Consider the following 18,552-nt stretch of genomic DNA (forward strand, 5'->3'; position numbering starts at 1 on the left):
ATATCTTCGGACCCTCTTTGTAATCTTTTTGTGATTATGTTTGATAATATTTTATTGTGTCTGACCTATTTATCATCAACAGTAATTAGTATTACATTGTACAGGCATGATATTACAATTACAGTTCAGTGTGCCGATAAGTAAAATTCAGGCTTTCCGGCGCGTCAAGGCACATTAGAAGTGGAGATGAAATCTGAATTGATTTAAAATGTTTAAATATCTTTATAGTTTGACTTAGTCTGCATCATCAGGTTAAATGAAATAAAAAACATTATTGTTATAATTATTGGATATAAATGGATCAATAAATAATTAAATCTTGATTTCTTATCTTCTATAAAATCCGCATTGTTTGCTGATTTATTACCATATTAATCACATGATAAGAATTTGATGAAATAAGGTCGGGATCTACAATTAGAATATCCAACAGAAATCTGAGCTGTTTATTTGTTCAATATGATATTTCTTTATGTTTCTGTTGTAGGCTACTGCGCACAATGTGGCCAAGGTAGATCGTATTGTCTTTCGCTTCACTTTCTGACAACTGTTTCCGTGAGGCTATTTGTTCATGTGTCACCTGGCAATCTCAATGTGTAATGATTGTGATATGAATAGATTGGATTGGAAAATAATTGCTTACATGCAGCTTAGAAGGAGATTATTTTCAATTTTTAATATTACAGTTTATGCAGCTAGATGTGCAGCATAGGCCTCCTACCTTTAAGAATTCTAAAATAATAACCTATTCCTTAGAAAGTACTAAAAGTGTAGAACACAACTCACTCGCCATAAATATATAAAACATCAAAACGCCAATCTCGGCTTGAATTTTGCAGATCCTTGACAGCTGGTACAAAATATACGTTGACTTTCAACAAACTCTTTCCTTGGTATTGTTTTAGAGCAGTATTGGAAACGCAACGCAACTGCAAGTACGGCCCCACAGAAAATTGATGCAAGAATGTAATTGGCAGAGCACATGATCGAATATGTTTTGCTTGTATCAAGTCTTTGCAAATAAATAAAACAAAACTCCTTGCAATGCAGGAAGTGAAATAGGAATACAGGGCGAACCACGTCCAATGGACACGAAGCTGGATCAGGCAGGGTGTGTAATGTTAGGTTTAAATATTTGTAAAAGGTGATTTGGGATTGCGATTGGAAAGGATCAGTAATGATATTATTCATTATAAGAGTTCAATAATGATTAAAAACCTTGGTCACTGCTGACACAGCTTGCTAGATCACGGCTGGGTTAGCAATGGCCTAACATGAACTCTCTCTGTCTGTGACTCTGAGGTACCTCTCAATTTGTAATATAATGGTATCAATCAAACGCGCCAAGCGTTTCTGCATGTAATGTAGGCTACGTGCATTGATCACTTGGCGTTACTTGGGTCAAATGCCCAATGCACTACAGTGTTCATCGCAGCATGTCAGACACTAATATAAAAAACTGTACACGAAAAAGCTATTAAGACTACGTGAACTTTCATACCGATAATAGAATAATCTATCTCTTCCAATCATCTCGCAATTATATTTTAACAAGTGCCTTCAAATTATTATCATATTTGTTCAAATAACGATCTTTGGCAATATGAATTTGTAAATTGACACCATTTTCCATCACTTAGTGTTTGGATGATTAAACAAAACGGCCGTAAAGATACAATGTGAAAAAAATTCACATTAACTATGAGTATATTTCACTCCCGGCTAATTTAAAATTGATTACAGTTTGATTGTTTCGGTTAATTTGATGAAACCTGATCATCCTCATGCTACTTGAACATGCGTTTGGGTCGTTTTAACATCTTGAACTGACTTAAACTTAACTGCTTTGATCTTCAAAAACAAACATTCGGCTGGTAAAGTGATTTCTAACCATTTCTTCACAAAGAAGGGACAATCTCTCTGCCAGTTTGATTGGCACTTCAATTTTACAAAAGGTATTGACCTCTTTAACATGACAACACCTTCCTTTTATGTGTGTGCACTGTTATCTTTTAGCATATGTGAAAAAAGCAACGTATGTTTCCGTCTGGGACAGCACGAAGTGCTAGTGTTACGATTTACGTCTTGTTTATGTTATTGCTTTTCTGCATCTGAGATCACGCATCATATACATACATGTAAGTATACAATATTACATTGTATACACATTACAAGGGCATCGCAGTCTGGTAATAGGTTGCAAAAGCAGTCGAGGCCTGTTTACCTTCCGCATAGATGTCGTGTCCTCAATACTTAGGTTGCCTGAACTGGTCGATTTCGATATGTATCAAAACATCGAATGTGCTAATTATCTCTCTGCTGTAGATTGCCATGGTCACAACCGAAATTAAGATTCGCCGGCATTAATATCGTGCTATTAGTAGAGGTCATAATGTTAGAAGTTATCAAGCCTGAACCGAAATGCTGATGCACGGATAATCAGCCTTAATTACTAAATAGCCAAATTGTTAAATCGGAAATTGTCATCATGAAACTTCAATTATGATATATCAGGTTCATGGTATGTGTGTCGACGTGCAGAGTGCAAAATAGACAAAACTGATACACTTCACCAATAACAGTGAAGAGTAATTGAAACATTCAAAAAAAGTCCTTTCAAACTGAGATTTGATTTCCCATACGGCGCAGGTGAATGCACAGTTAGCTAGAATCGGTCTGCTGAACGTTCAGAAAATCTAGCAGTGGAATTCCATAGTAATGGCTAATGCATCAATTTGGGAGTTTCATTCATCCTCGATTTTGCACCGAAACGCGGAAGATGAAGGGGCATTGAATTGAGACATCTAGCGGGCGATATTCACTTTAAGGCGAACTTTCTTATCTCAAATCCACACATTTGCAGTATCAGGACAAAATACTGAAAACACCAATTAAATGTTTAAATGTGGTAATGACATTGAAATTGTCGCAAATTATGGGTGTCACATATGAATCTAGGCAGACAATTAGGTTAGACCAAATGATAAGCTGACATTGTTACTACCACGTGGTAACGTGGTAATTGCAACAGTCCAACAAGAATTACATTGTACATTGCTGATCTGAGAGTAAATGTAAATGATGCTAATGACTTAATTTGAAATTTGAAATCGAATTCGAAAGCATGCTCATTATAGGCATCGAGGAATGAAATACTGCATGAAGTATCATTGAATATGACGAACTTCATTATCAACAAATTAATGTCTAAATGACATGCTTGGATTTCAATTTTCAGATAGACACTTAACAAAATAACCTATTGGACAAAAGGCCAACCAGTGTGTACATGTACATAGACAATTTAACTTGGGAAACTGCCTTTAAAACCATATTTAACGCTGTATTTGATGTAGCTGAAAAATGAAACCTGATGACAGAGATTTTATCATATGACGGGTTTTAGTTGTCCGATTATGTCAATATTTGCGTAGCTCAATATGAAATGCTTGGAAAGTTTGTGCACATCTTAACACCTGTGGACCACTATCTTGTTTAGTCACGCTGTTTTCTGCGCACAATGGTCTGTAGACCTGATTCTACGGTGGCTGGGAAAGGACATGATTTTTTTCTTCAATGACGACGTTTATTATTTATCTCAGGCGCCTGACTAACTATCTCAGGCGTTTGACTTACTAACTCTGGCGACTGACTTACGATGACATCCATCTTGAACACACCAGCCTCAGTAGGTTTGGTAACTTGGGGCATACATGTACAGTGTCTTTTTTTTACACGCAATTGATCCTGATCTAAAATTTGGCCATGTGTTGCCTGTCTGTCAATGTTTCGATGTAATCCCGGTAACATATGCAACATGGAAGGATATGCGTCGGTCAATCCAGGGTATGCTGGCTAATATCGACCAGTATATCTATCCTCGCTTACCAGTGGTTGAAAATATACTCCGCCCTCGATATTTTTGGGAAAAACCTGGATCTCAGAATAAATAAATCTGACCTAGATTGTAAAAACATAAAGAATCAATGCATTCCTGTCTGTTTTAAACACAACACTGTTGTCAGCATAGGAAGAGATAATTAAAGTAAAAATTAACGTGAAAAAGGAAATTCTTGCAACTGGTTTATCATTTTGCATACACCAGTTCTACTGCCACTGAAAAAAAGTTATACAGTCACCTTTCAGATATTTTCCCAGTCCTTAGTACATTATGATGCAAACATGCTGAGTTAGAGCATCGAGTGTTGTTTACCACTTCACTTTATGCATAAATAAGTACTTAATGAATTCAGCAACTATCATATTGCGCATGTACATATTCACAGGAAGATGCATTAGGGATCTAGCTCCTAACTACGGTGTCCAATATCGTTTCTTCTTTCATTGAAATAACTGGCTAAAAAAACGGAAACAAAAAAACATGATGATGGGCGACTCATCAGACGCTAGAAGTGAACCCATATTTGGTTACATTTACACAAAAAAAGTTGCATTTAAAGAACAAAAGTAAATATCAAACGTCTTATCCCAACAAAAACAACTTTTGGATTACATGTACATGTATACATTACAAGTTGTATTTGATGAAAAAAAGTGAACTACAAAATGTCTGATTTCCAATAATATCAAGATGCTATGAAATTACACTTACCTCTCGAACTATGACCCGTCATTCTTTTCAGTGCCGACGATATCACAACAAGAAGATAATCCATTAGAGCATAAAATGCTGCAATAATTAGAGATAATCACAAAGAAAACAAAAGAATCCGGGGAAGTTGTCCAGATTTCATGACAGTTGCACTCCGTCGAAGGGTCGAATCTCTGAAGATAAACCGAAGCGTCATCCAAAAGTGATCACAGTTAAATTATGGTTTACCGCGATACCAGTGCGTGCAATTTAAGGCGAACACGATGTTAATCTGTCAGTGCTGCATAAAACGTGCGAACGACCGCGGGAACAGGTGGCACTTAGCGCAGCCAATCAGATCACTAGGAACTGGCACGTGCCACTGCGTATAGAGTAAAATGGACCCCGGAGCTTGCGTTGTTGATGAATACGTGTAACAGCTACGAACCTCTTCGGCAAAAGTGTCTGACAAAAGGATTCCCCAAGATGTACCCGATGATGAATGTCATGTTTGTTGAATTGAATCACCTGTGGTACTTTGAGTCACTGACGCGTGAAACTGGCGAAATAACTCCACGGGACCACGCTGGAGGATGCCCACTATGTAAAAGATGCTTTTTATTGTATCATTTTCTATTGTTGTCGTGCTCGTTTTGATACTATCAATATTAATGCCATCTACATATGTAACATAATGTAATGTGGGGGCATTTCCACGCCTTGTGTTTGGCCAAAACTGATGAAATGAGTCACGCTTGACAGTGTTTAATCATTGTGTTTCTGCTCTCTTTTTTGGCGCGTGTGCAGCATTCTTGTGTATTCTTTTCACTTGATGCACTGTGCCACTTGAAAGAAGAAAACTGGTGTGTTTGGCATCATTGCGTGGAGGACTTTCACTAACCAGCACCTGCGATTGGACTTTCTGCCTACTGGTAACCACAACGGCGAATTAGGCGTCATCTCATTCCAGACTATTACACGAGTCATCTTGATATGCAAACTTTGATACTCTACCTCATGTACAAACTGTGGTCTAGCCTTTATGACGTGGCTACTGCAAGTAGACATTTAGGATGAACCAGTTCAAGAAAAACTACATGTAGTGCAGGAAAACGCCAAACGATTTGAAGCGATACACAAGCCGTTCCCATCCATTCTATTGCCTGATATGGCGCTCCTACGGACTTCGTGTGTTTGCAAATGACTCATCAAGTTTCAGTCCAGACATGATATTAAATGTTAGGAATGTAGACATTGAGACTTCTCCCTGGTCGTGCAAAAACAAACTGCCCACATCTCGGGAAGCTTGAAGACACTATGGGAAGGATAATCAGTCCGTTGACTATTAAAGGACCATATGTTGAAGGGTACATCAATAGATACAAACTAATGTTCACGTGCAAAGACATATGATAATTCATTATAACAGACTTTCGGTCATCATTGCGGTCATCATTGATATTGTTCGTCAACACCAATGTGGCTTATAAAGATATACGGGCGCTTCATCGTGGTGTGTGCATTGTCTTGCGATGACAATGGGTCAATCGGGAGTTGATCAACAGCATACTAGCTCGTAATGCATTATCATTTCTGTCAAAAGGTGCCGATTCGGGTAATGCACGATAAAGCTAAGAGGTTTCCTGGGGAGGTAATGGTCTTTTCGCCTTAGGAATGTTCGGCCATCTCGTAATGACTTCTAACTGACTTTATACTGGTTCCCGAATTGAATTTATTCGACCTAAGTTGTCGAATCCCGTGCTCATGAGACCGATTTGAGACCGATTTGAGACGAATGGATTTATCATAATCATACATCTTCATCATCATCATCATCATCACCACCATCATCATCAATGTTATCATTAATACAGTGATGGTAAAAAAGGTATAATTCTCGTAAAAGAATGATATAATCAAAGAGGCCCATTGTCACATTAATATAGGTTCGTTTTATACTAGCATTGATACGCATATCAGTATCAAGGATACGGTCTAAATTCTATTTTTCATAATAAATTGTTTCAAAACTTCATAAAAAGGATAAAGATGACGAAAAATGGCTTGATGACAATTACTAGAAATTTCTACGGTATTCTCTATCATAATTATCAGTAGAAACTAGTATATATACATGTAGGTTTGAAAAAGGTTAAAATATGGCGTAACAAACGTGTCCTGTTTACTATGTAAAATACCAGGAGCTCATCTTCAGTAAACCATGGCATTATGCGACACTGTGCAACAGGTGCAGTGTATTTGAACCTTTTTTTTCGAAGGTATTAAATGCGGCGACATGTATAAATGTGCACTCTCCCTGTGCGTGGACAGCTGCCAGTTGGCTCACATCCCTCGCACATGCCTATACATTATAGGCTTCATGCCACAATATTTTTATGATTATGCGTAAATATGAAGATATTTCAATCTAGCTTTATATGCCTTCGTTGTGGAAATCTAGCTTTATCTGCCTTGGCTGTGGTACTTTCCAATGTATGGCCCAGTTCTACAGTAAAATGCGTTGTTTCTTCTATTTCTTCAAAGCAAGAGAAACACGAAAGTAGGTATGGCATCAAAATACATCGATGATTTACTGGTGCCGTATTACATGATTGTATTTCTTGACGCAAATTTGGTTGGACAAAACTTAACTTATTCTCGGTGATATAGATAAAGCCAATTAAGTTTTAAAACCTGGGATTATTACTCTTCTTTTTCAAATCGCTAAAAGGAAAATGTGAATATATTAACACCAGGCTGGGGTTCAGAAGCCATCATTAATTTGGCATTTTATGCTCCCACAATATTATGATTCGTGCTGCACATGGCTTTACTATGAGAAACCATGAGCTTAGGACATCAACATGATATTTACGTGTGTACATATGTAATGATTCATTTGAATTTCACTTCGACCCTGGATCTGACTAATGAATAATATACATTTATGCGCCGTACATGTACGTAGATTTTGTGCATGACTCAGGATGCGATCAGTATTCGATTTTGAGGGCACGAACATTTGACTTCTTTCCGATTCCCGAAGTGACTAATAGTGTGTGTCGCATCAACACATCGACACTAGCAATGTATCATGCATCACATCACCAGTGAGCGAGTCGAAACATTGAAACTGTTTTATGTAGTCCAACCTGCCTAGTGGTAATAAGTTGCGGTTTTCAGTAGTACATTTTATTCAGGTCGTCAAGTCAGTAATGCAGTGATGCACTATAGATTTTTTTTAAAATTTAAGCGAACACCGCCATGAGCCAAGCTCAAGTTGGGCCTTTACTACTGATCACGTTGTCACTCTTGTGTTACGAACTGTTTCCTTGGTGTCCTAAAATTTCGTAGTTCAAACGAGAGTAATTGGCGTTTTTACATTTATTTGGGCGCAACCAAACGATTGTGAAAAAGACCCGCTATAGCCAAAGAGCCATTCCTTTTTGATAAGTTTCGCAGTGATGTTTGGTGCTTCATCCGCCCACTGCGCGTCTTGGCTCTTAAATTTCACAAATGGCTTGAAAACTTTCTTCCACGAAAGAGAGCAATTATTATAGTACGTTGGTTGTTATATGGGTTTGTTAACAGTATGAATGACGATGCTGTCAATGATCACACTTGCCTTAGCACTATAACATAATTATTCGAGCCACCACGATGGACGATAACCTCCAGGTATCGCGAAGTGAAAAGGTTTTATTGAAATGTCAATTCGTAAGCATTTTCATGCATTTTCATGCATTTTAAGCTATGTTATTGTGTCAAAATGAACGTGTGATGCGTATTCAGACGATGGCGACGCGTGTCCAGCACTCTAGTTATTGTTGGGCACCAGCTGCAATCACCATAAGGGTCCGGGACCATCAGATTGTCCCTGTCTGACTAAATTGAATGCGAAAGAAAGAGTTTACCAAATGCAAATTCCTGTCCCGGGTGGCCAAAGATTTTAAAGCAAACGTGTGGGAATGCAGGTTGTCGGAGCTAAAACTCTATCCAATAAAGCTGAGCCTCCACCAAGCCGAGTGAGATGCCACACTATTTTTTAACGGATGAGGGTCCCGCCTAAAACGTAACAGAAGGAACTGACAAGCACAAAAAATACAAAACGCACAAAATAGCTATTATGTACATGTGTTAGAGATATAATCTATTGTGTCAGTAACATTAACTTTTTCTCTTTTTCGATCAAACCTTCAAATTTGCATTTTCACTCATGAAGAATTCATGCACATGATTTTTTCAAGAGTCAAGTGAGGGGGTGTGAATAAATAGAATAATCTGCCAGATCATTTTTACTGCTGCCAACAATGAACTCTTTGAGATGTAAACTTCCACTGAATTGGCTGAGTTTAATATTTAAACATAAAATTATATTTCAACGTATGTTTTTTACTCGAATGCCGTTTTCTTCATTTCGGGCGTACAGGGGCGTGGTTAACGTCCTTACAAAAAATACCACCTTGGTTCACTTGTGCTACTCTAGCTCAAACAAATTGACCACTTGACATAGGACTTCCGCCCTAATCAGTTCCTAATAATGCCCACTTTGTCCTCTGCTCGTGTGCGATACTCCGGCCGCCATCATCATGTCGAGTACGTGCGTGCTTTGTGTATGCTTCCGGTGCGCGGGGAGCACAATTCAATGACACTGTTACTATGTTTTTATTCAAGTTTTACTACCAAAATAAATATTTATCACATATAAAACTTTTTTATTACGTTTTGAATAAAGTGTGACTATAAGTTTGACCAACAATGATTTGTATAATAACTTTAGGTGGCATCATGTATATAGATGTATATAGATGTATATGTCCATCAGTGGAGGCTCTCGCGGCCACGGTTGTGATGTGATGTGATGTGATCTGATCTGGTTTGATGGTCTGGTTTGTTTGGTCCGGGTGAACGGCCCTATTGTCTTCCATCAGTGTTTCTTTCGTGTCGTCATTTCTACACGTAAGCACGTATTTTAACGGCAAACCTACATTTACGTACCCACCGTGAAAATATCTAAAATGCATTTTGATGCTTTACCGATCAATACTGTAACAGCTATCCAAGTCTGCCCATTTTAATCACTCTTCCTTGAATTTAAAAATAATTTCATACTAGTTGACGAAGTGTATGGAGGAAACTAATTATGACTTTCACTTGAATTGAATTACAGTAGAGAGACCCGAACGCATATTATAGCTCTCCTTTTATGTCACCCAGCACCAAGTCTCCTCAAAATCGATAAAAAAATCATTGTTAACCGTCTTAATTGGTTCCTGAATGATTAATGTGCGGCTTTAAAAAGAGTTCTGATTTCGGAGGAAAATTGCAGTAATGAATTTTAAAATGTTACTGCAGACGGTTTAAGTGTATCATAGTGAATTTTCATTATAATGAGATCGAGACCCAGGTTAGGAATAAGTAGCCTACGAGATTGTTTATTTCACTCGAATGCAAAATGAAATGTGGTTAAGAATACTGCGATGTGATTTATTCTTAATTTCTTGCAGACTCTATTTTTTTGAGGGAGTCACTCGCACTTCGCGACGAACATACATGAACCAACTTCATGCGAATTCTCATAAGAAATTGCGTTAATTCTTCCTCCTGACTAAGACTTCGCAATACAAATTATTATACCCGCCTGTTCAGTAATATTGAACAGTATCTTTAAAGGTTGGAAAGAGAAAAAACAAATGCATTTTTGGACTATCCGGGTGGTAACCCTACAAACTATGTGGACGCGAATGGAGCAGTCGTTGTAATAACATTGCCAAAACAGAACATCTCCACGCGTACTGTTGCGCCACCACGCATGCTTCAAATGAACATACGAGATGCTGCTGGTCGACCAAGCTGATCGGGGATCTGACGGTGCTCCGAGAGCTCGATCAAAGGCATCATGTTCACGTTGATAATAATATTACAGGGTCTGTTGCAGAACTGGAATCTTCTCTCTCCGGGACTTGCCAGCGCTACAGGCTATCTACGGGAGAGTGCACTGAGGAGCTTTTTTCATTTAATCGCCTCCTAGCGGCATGAATATCAACTCAAGCTGAAAGGCAGCCATGTTCTCCATGTCACTGTTTGCGGGATTCCGAACCAGCGGTCCTACACGTTTCATCTCCCGACCGCGAGCGTCTTTAGGTTGCGGTCTTTTCACTAGAGGACTGGTTACCAGACGTTCTCCAAGTAAGTTGGCATAGATTTATAACTATTGTTAACGATACATGTATGTATCATCATAAAAATACCCTGTTTCTACCCTTTGGGGTAGCTAACCGACAATTTGAGTCGCGCGTAGCAGTCGTGTTGGCCGGGCGGGCCGTGATGAAAATGCATCCAAACCACAGTGCGTGTTCTGGTAACCTACCAGTGCATAGTTCTATAGACCTACTATATGTATCGTGTAGTACCTGCTTGAAGGCGAAATGCTCTCAACATCAACCGGTACTAGTACACTTTTGGCATTCATCATACTAATGCAGTTTCTGTCAAACTTATAGGAATTAATGATCTACCTTGGGTGAGAAAAGCAAGTAGACCAGTGCTAAAAAAGCACGATCTGCCCCACATGTACATGTTTATATCCTTCAGCATTGTCTAATACACTGCTCTACTCTAGTACAATGCAAGTTGACCTCATATTGATTAGATGTTCCAGATATTTCTGGCGATAAATTGCACACTGTTACAATGGTCGTGTTAAATTTGAATAACAACCTTGGATCTTTTATCAAGGATGTAGCCAAGAGAATATTGCCTAGGTCATGCAGTAGAATGATGAAAGTAGTGAAATGAATATTTCTCTTTTGAAATTTGGAAATCTTATAGACATTTTCATGATAGTTTAAATCTCCTTACCAGTCTGCCCTTTCATGTACATGTGTTGCGTAAAAAATACCTAAATGCCGATCGCAGCCATCATTGGCCACGTCGAAACAGAGGATTTGGAGGAAACGAGTATTCAGACGATTGGACAGAAATGATGTCATATCATAACGTTTTTATCGCAAAAATCCAAAGTAATATATTGCTATGCCTGCAGGTGTAGTATCCGCATTTTATCCTCAGACAAACGATATTTTTATCGCTCATCTCAACGATATAGTTATCGCACGTTGCTTCGATGATAAGCGCTGGTCTGGCTGGAGCGCACTTAATTTGCAGAAAGGGTGTCGAGGTCTCAAAGCGCTGTGTGGCAAATAAATGAAAAAAATATCGCGTAAGACTTAGGATTAAAGGAACACGAATTATCATTGTTGACCCCTGCAACGAAATTTTTTATTCAGTCGGTGTCCCTGCCCAATCAGGACGGATAGCTCTTAACCAACCATGGGTGAGATGCATGAGTATCGTAAAGAGTCCATACCCTTCTATGGACGTACCGAAGATGCCTCTGGCTCAGTTCATAATGAAGGACTTTGACAAGTGGCCGCAGAACACAGCATTGGTAAGTGAAATGTTGCAACGCGTTTGTCATTCTCGGCCCATATTCCAAAGTTCCAACCCGAGTTCCAGATCGTTTGCAGATGCGAATTTATCCCCATAAACCAGAGAAACGAAGTCGATGTCACAAACATATTGTCCTCATGAAATCAACTAATAAACTACTACAAGAACCGAATTGGTTTACTCCTGAGAAAAGTGGGGATGCGTTGCCTCTAGCTGCACAAAATTCTTTTGAAGCATTGCATACAATTTCTATAATTCGAAACGGTTTTTTTTACTTTTTTTAACTATCGGATGAAAATTGTTGCATACTGACAGCGTAAAAGTAAGCTCACCAACTTGCTTGCTCTTCATGTTCATTGCAGGTTGATAGTGTCACAAAAAAGGCATACACGTTTGAAGAGGTGAAAAAATACGCCAGAAGTGTCGGTAGCTCTCTTTTAAAGTCTGGAGTGAAAGCGGGAGATGTTGTTTGTATCCACAGCCAAAATTGTCCGGAGTATGCGTTCGCCTTTCTTGGTGTTGTTGGTATTGGTGCCGTTGCAACTCTGGCAAGTCCTGGACATACCTCTCGAGAACTACTCTACCAGCTAGAGGATTCGAAGGCAAAGCATATTATCACGACAGCTAATCTGTTGGAGACTGTGCAAGAAGCGACAAAGAACTTTACCCACCTTAAGGTACATTAGGTTCCTCAGTGTTTCGTTCACTCATAGATCGGTAGGAAAGAATGGTGACCCTTTTCATAAGTCATAGGTGTTTCTCTGGTCGCGGTTTACATCGTCGAAGATGATTGTTGATATATTCTTCTTCTTAACGTTCACTCGAGTTGAGGCTATGTTATCTAGTGTAACGAATACAGCTCTCTTGGTCGAATTGTCCTTCTTTTGTGAACCTCATCGTGGTGAAATGCTAATGAACTCCTTTATTTTATTGATGACGATTAACAAAACTGGCAGTGCTGTTTGATATGTATTCATTCCATTTCCAAATATTTCCAATCATTTCCATCATTCTCTCACCCGCCCTTTCCAACTTCAGAATACGTTTGTCATTGGTGGCGACCATGTCCCGGGTTGCATATTGTTCACCGACTTGCTGAAGGACGACGGTGGTGAATTCCCAGATGACCTCGCTTATGACCCTGAAGACACCATTGCCTTACCTTACTCTAGCGGTACCACTGGGCTTCCCAAGGGTGTGATGTTGAGTCACTCCAACATTGTGTCGAATATGACTGGAGTTACGTGAGTTATTCCTTTGGTAACGATTCTGAAACAACTTACCATATTCATTAGAATGTTTTCCTTTTTAATAATTCAACTTTGCCTGCTTCTTCAATTGAAGTAGTATTTTATAAAATGTATGCTTATGCTTGTTGCTTATCAAGTAAATGGGCAGTATTCCAATCGGATTTTCAACAATTACTCCTGGTGATACTATGGAGACGTGATCGACTGAATCTATTGTTAGGTACTAAAATCGACTATAGCTATATACTTCGTTCGACAGTTCCGATAAGAAGCTACTTGGCATGACCCCAAGTGATTGCCTACTGGGTTTTCTCCCCTTTTACCATGCGTACGGCCTTGTGTTGATAATGGGTGCTGGCATTCTATCTGGTGCAAAGATCGTCACCATCCCCAAGTTTGAAGCCGAACCCTTCCTGCGCTTCATAGAGCAGTACAAGGTAATTCGAAAGTCGCAACTGACTAAGGACGACGATATGTCTTTCTGCGTGTTAAATGAGAAGATATGTGTTATCCGTTCACAATTCTCACGTGAGATTCCTATAAAAAACTTCTGATAGTGTGCTCGTTGTTTGCTGCCAAAACACGTACCGCAGTGGGATTTTAAAACTTTAATGTACCAATGCTCGACATGTTATGTCCTAAGAATGTCTTGCAAGTATGTTTCAACTCTATCCCCAGATTGGTTGCAAAAACCTACCCTTCGAGATAACTATTCACTTAATATTTATTGTATCTCGTCAGGTAACAAAACTGATGATAGTTCCTCCAGTGGGAATTCTACTAGCCAACCATCCTTTAGTAGACAAGATCGATTTCAGCAGTGTGAACGACATTCTCTCTGGCGCTGCGCCGATGGCATGGGAAACGGAGAAGACTATAAGGAAAAGGACTGGCTTAAAGATAAGACAAGGCTTCGGCATGACTGAGTTAAGCCCGGTTGGAACGCTTTCTCCTCTATCAACTGATGATGGTTTGAAACAGGGATCAGTTGGACCACTAGTTCCTATGACAGAAGCAAAGGTGGAAACACTTTTTTAGATCATGAAGATATACTCGTTGCCTCCCTCATTTTGTTCTTGAAAGCTCTGGTAACTGAACGTAAAGAAGAGCCAATTGTATCATATATCGTCGTCGGGGTTGACGATATAGACAAGGATATTGCCAATAGTTTTCATGTCGACCGCAAACCTTTCTCTTTTTGATTGGCAGTAACAATTTGTTGTTCTCCGTATTTTTTGTATCTAATCGCGTTGGCTTACTCATTTTGCACTGCAGATTCGTGATATTGAGACAGATGCATCGCTTGGACCAGGACAGGACGGTGAACTATGCATCCGAGGTTCGCTGGTAATGAAGGGCTACTTAAACAAACCAGAGGCGACACAAAACTGCATGGAAAAGGATGGTTGGCTTAGAACAGGTGTGTTCGATATGACAACTGATGAACCCCATCCGTCACTGGCATCCACATGTACAAATGTATGAAAGATTGGAAAGAAAAGATTATATATGGAAATATATCACAGAAATGGTAGTTGATAAAGTATGGAATTAGTGAAACCTTGGAAACACTGATAAACCTTGGAATATTCAATGTAAACCATGGAATCACTGTGAAAATAGCGCGGGAAATCGGGTGCGTTCCTTCCACGATTTATACCCTCCCAACTGACAGTCTCGTCCCAGCTGACTTTATTGATAGCAATTTGCCAGTTAGTTCAGAAGCCGACATTTTTAATGTGGAGGATGACGTCATCAATTGGCAATGCGTTGTGGTCGTTAAAATATTTTATTTCTCTTCAATGGAAGCAAAAATTAGTTTTTATGATTGTTTTGTATTCCATAGACGATAAAGTATTATGCTCGGTACTAGATGCACGAGATCATAGGACAAACACACACGTGAATAAAAAAACCGCTTAGAACTGGTGACGTCACAAAGATCTCTGCATCCCTCGATGCATACTGGAAGATGTAAGAAATCGCTCACGGCGAAGGAAATTTTCATCCGCAAACTTCGGTAATAAACATACATGACTAGGCTTCTTTTATTCATCGTTTGTTATAAAATATCAGTCAATCATAGACAATTAGGCCTAGACATAGTCGTCAACCTTATCCATGCATAATGCATGACAGGCCCCCAATTTTCTCTGTATCACCCTGTATGAACAGACCGATCCGTAGTTCAAATAGGCCCCGCGTGGTGGTGGCGTATTTATAAGCGGAGCGCTATTGGTCCAGGTTATGGGTGTGTGGTGGGCGTGTCTTCCCATATTTGGGAGATCAGTACTGTACACTGGAGGCGAGGTACAACTGGGTTGTTCTAAAATATAGACTATTGAATCGGATATGCGACAGATTTCTAAATTACCATAAAATTCCGATCTGATCATGTAAGAATAAGCTCCAAATGTTGATTCGTAACCACGTTAGGTTCGAATGGCATTATTTCATGTTTTTATGCATTTTTAGGACTGATTCCAAGGTTTATCACTGGTTCCAAGGTTTCACTGATTCCAAGCTTTATCAACTACCCACAGAAATGAATGTCAAAATTACAGATGACCGTATAACTAAGTAGAGTCTGCATCAGTCGCTGTGCTAGCTGTTACCTGTTTCTTAACGTTTCATAAATGTACATGGCGCTACACTGTATCTATTTATTGCAGGTGATATTGCCCACTACGACGAAGAAGGAAACTTCTACATTGTCGACAGGTTGAAGGAACTCATCAAGTACAAATCTTCCCAGGTGACTACCCATTTTAATATTTTTAATTAGTGCATGGCGAAGTCCCATGCAGTGCCCCTCAGGACTAAATTTCAATGGATATTCAGTCGGCAGGGAAAACGGTATCAACATTGTTTATTTTGGTTCCCAAGATTTTTCGGTCACTTTGTCGCAAGACCTCTAGATACAATCAAATTTTGGGGTACAAGGAACCTAAAATGCCCCCCCCCCCCCAGGTCACGAAAAAATGTTTTTTTTGGGTTGCTACGGCAAACCGTAACGTTAGCGGTGGCAGTTGGTGCACATGCGAAAAAAACAATTTTCGCTCTCCTTTTAGGTTGCCCCGGCAGAACTTGAGGAGCTGATCCTATCCGTGACTGGGGTACTGGACACTGCAGTTGTGGGTAAACCATGTGAAGACGTTGGAGAGCTTCCACTAGCCTTCGTGGTGAAGAAACCTGATGCTGAAATTACGGAAGAAGATATCATTAAATTCATAGAAGGTGTGTATTCTGAGCGTATGTCAGTAACTGCAGCCGATATACCACCGTTCATGTGTCGTATAGATACACGTGCTTTTGTAGCCGTGTACAAAATTACAAAGTTTGAAAAACTTTTAAATTTGTAGAGAAGAGGAGGTGACCATTTTCAGATGCTCAAGTCTCTGATGCTTTTTTACAGATATGCTTTACAGATATATCATCTCTAAAACCTCTGTATTTCAGAAAGAGTCGCTCCAACAAAACGATTACGAGGTGGCGTTATCTTTGTTGACGAAATCCCCAAGTCACCCAGTGGAAAGATCCTGCGAAGAGTTCTGCGAGATAGGTTGAAGAATGTGGAATAATGTGTTGCTATCTTCATTGTTGCCGGAGAAACGATTCTATTGGCCTCGGCCTATTTGTCCCGTGACTGTCATAGACTGGAATAAGACAGAGGAGTCGAAATGCATTTAAGACGAAACATGATGCAAATATGACACGACTCGGGTCTTGCTTTGTACTCGCATCTGTCAGCAGGAACGATGTTCCGTAGGTTCAGAATGAATCGTGCAGATAAAATTCCTGTGTCATACTCGTAATTGAAACGGTAGTACACGTATACTGTTGAAAAATTCAAATTATTGAGTGGAAATCGTGTTCTATTATGATTAAATAATGGTTAAAGCTTTAGACAGAACATTTCTTCTTGAATTATTTCAATTTTTGCCAACTGTCACCTCAGCTCCACTGTCTATAATCGGCGCGTAGTCTCTTTAAAAGTCTCATCATAATTTCTTTGATCCAATTTTATACGAACTCATTTGAAAAATAAACTTATCTATTCATAGCAATGACCATATCGACTTCCAACAATAACTTTGCTGTTCACGAGTTTCATAAACGTACGAGTTTGGAGTTGGCTGTTGGTCTGTGTTATTCCTACCACATCCATCTTCAGTGGATGAAGGGTTCAGTAAACTACTCGCTGGCCGAGGTTTTCGTGGTCGGTATTCCGAATATACATGTAGCAAGGGGTACAAACTACGTACATTTCCTGCGTCGGTTGGTTTTCTTCGTCGCACAATTTTTCAAAGGAACATAGTCAGAAAATTTAGATATACATGTGAAAAATGATGGAGTCGAAAGTGACAACGACGGGAATCCATTCTTTTCCTATGGCGGACGAGCCGAGTGATTTCAAGATCCTGAAAGCATTCCTCGTCATCTTTGAGGGTTATATCATGATCAGCGTCTTCATTATCGGAGTCTTTGGTAACCTGTTATCGCTTGTTGTGTTCTGGAAATCTAAGCGAAACGATGCCTCGAGTCTCTATCTTACCACCCTAGCGGTTTCAGATACCTGCTGTATTGTATTCATTGCGTTAGTGGTTTGGTTACGGCAGGGTTTGCCCAACATCACCAATGGAACAGCCTATGTTAATTTTTACCAAATGTCAACTCTCAGCTGCAAGCTCTTGCTGTACATGTACGTCGTATTTGAGACAGTATCAGCATGGATTTTCGTGACTTATTCTTTAGAACGGGCAGTAGTAGTATGGTTTCCTCTGAAACGTTCTCGCATTACGAGTCGAAAAAGACAAATGGCCTTAACTCTTGTCATCTTGTGCTGTTTCTGTGCAGGAATCTACAGCGCTGTTCTGAGTGATATCTTCCCCGTCAATAGTGATGCCACAATTTGTTATTACCCTCAGGCAGGAGTGGTTCGATTTATGCTCCTTCTGTTCGACAACTTCCTTTTCTACTTCCTCCCCTCCAGCATCATAATGATTGCAAATATCGCCATCGTTACTGGCATAGTCAGATCGAAGAACTTTCTAAAAGTCTCAAGCTCGAACACGAAGGAAATATCAGACAAAAAGACACTTATTAACCTTCTGGTTGTTTCAACTACTTATATAGTCTTCATGACCCCTCACACAGTCTTAACTGTGTACTATTTTTCTGGAACCCATGACGACAACATGCAACTCATTCGATTTGGTGCATTATTTTCTCAGGAATTTGCGAATTTCAATTATTGTA

General features: G+C 39.4%; 2 protein-coding genes across 3 annotated transcripts in view; one reads left to right on the forward strand and one right to left on the reverse strand.

Moving 5' to 3' along the window:
- The window catches only part of LOC135484269 (uncharacterized), a 48,321-nt gene extending 43,450 nt beyond the window's left edge, over positions 1-4,871 (reverse strand). For both annotated transcript variants that reach the window (XM_064765585.1, XM_064765584.1), the window contains exon 1: positions 4,613-4,871. In XM_064765585.1, coding sequence (XP_064621655.1) covers positions 4,613-4,676 — 64 coding nt within the window. In that variant the 5' untranslated portion in view covers positions 4,677-4,871. The remainder of the gene's footprint in view (positions 1-4,612) is intronic.
- Positions 4,872-10,600: 5,729 nt separating this feature from the next.
- Positions 10,601-17,364, forward strand: LOC135484270 (uncharacterized). Its single transcript, XM_064765586.1, has 10 exons — positions 10,601-10,780; positions 11,881-12,041; positions 12,406-12,720; positions 13,082-13,287; positions 13,553-13,730; positions 14,035-14,313; positions 14,569-14,713; positions 15,966-16,048; positions 16,365-16,530; positions 16,753-17,364. The coding sequence occupies exons 1-10, from the start codon at positions 10,657-10,659 to the stop codon at positions 16,872-16,874; spliced, it is 1,779 nt and encodes a 592-aa protein (XP_064621656.1). The 5' UTR covers positions 10,601-10,656; the 3' UTR covers positions 16,875-17,364.
- The last annotated feature ends 1,188 nt before the right edge of the window (positions 17,365-18,552 follow it).

The sequence above is a fragment of the Lineus longissimus genome, chromosome 3 (genome assembly GCF_910592395.1).
Source record: "Lineus longissimus chromosome 3, tnLinLong1.2, whole genome shotgun sequence".
Lineage (NCBI taxonomy): Eukaryota > Metazoa > Nemertea > Pilidiophora > Heteronemertea > Lineidae > Lineus > Lineus longissimus.

Coding starts and splice junctions, on each gene's coding strand:
- LOC135484270 (XM_064765586.1), top strand. CDS start 10,657: ATGTTCTCCATGTCACTGTTTGCGGGATTCCGAACCAGCGGTCCTACA. Junction 12,721..13,081: donor AGAACTTTACCCACCTTAAG/GTACATTAGGTT, acceptor TTCCAACTTCAG/AATACGTTTGTCATTGGTGG. Junction 14,714..15,965: donor GGATGGTTGGCTTAGAACAG/GTGTGTTCGATA, acceptor TATTTATTGCAG/GTGATATTGCCCACTACGAC.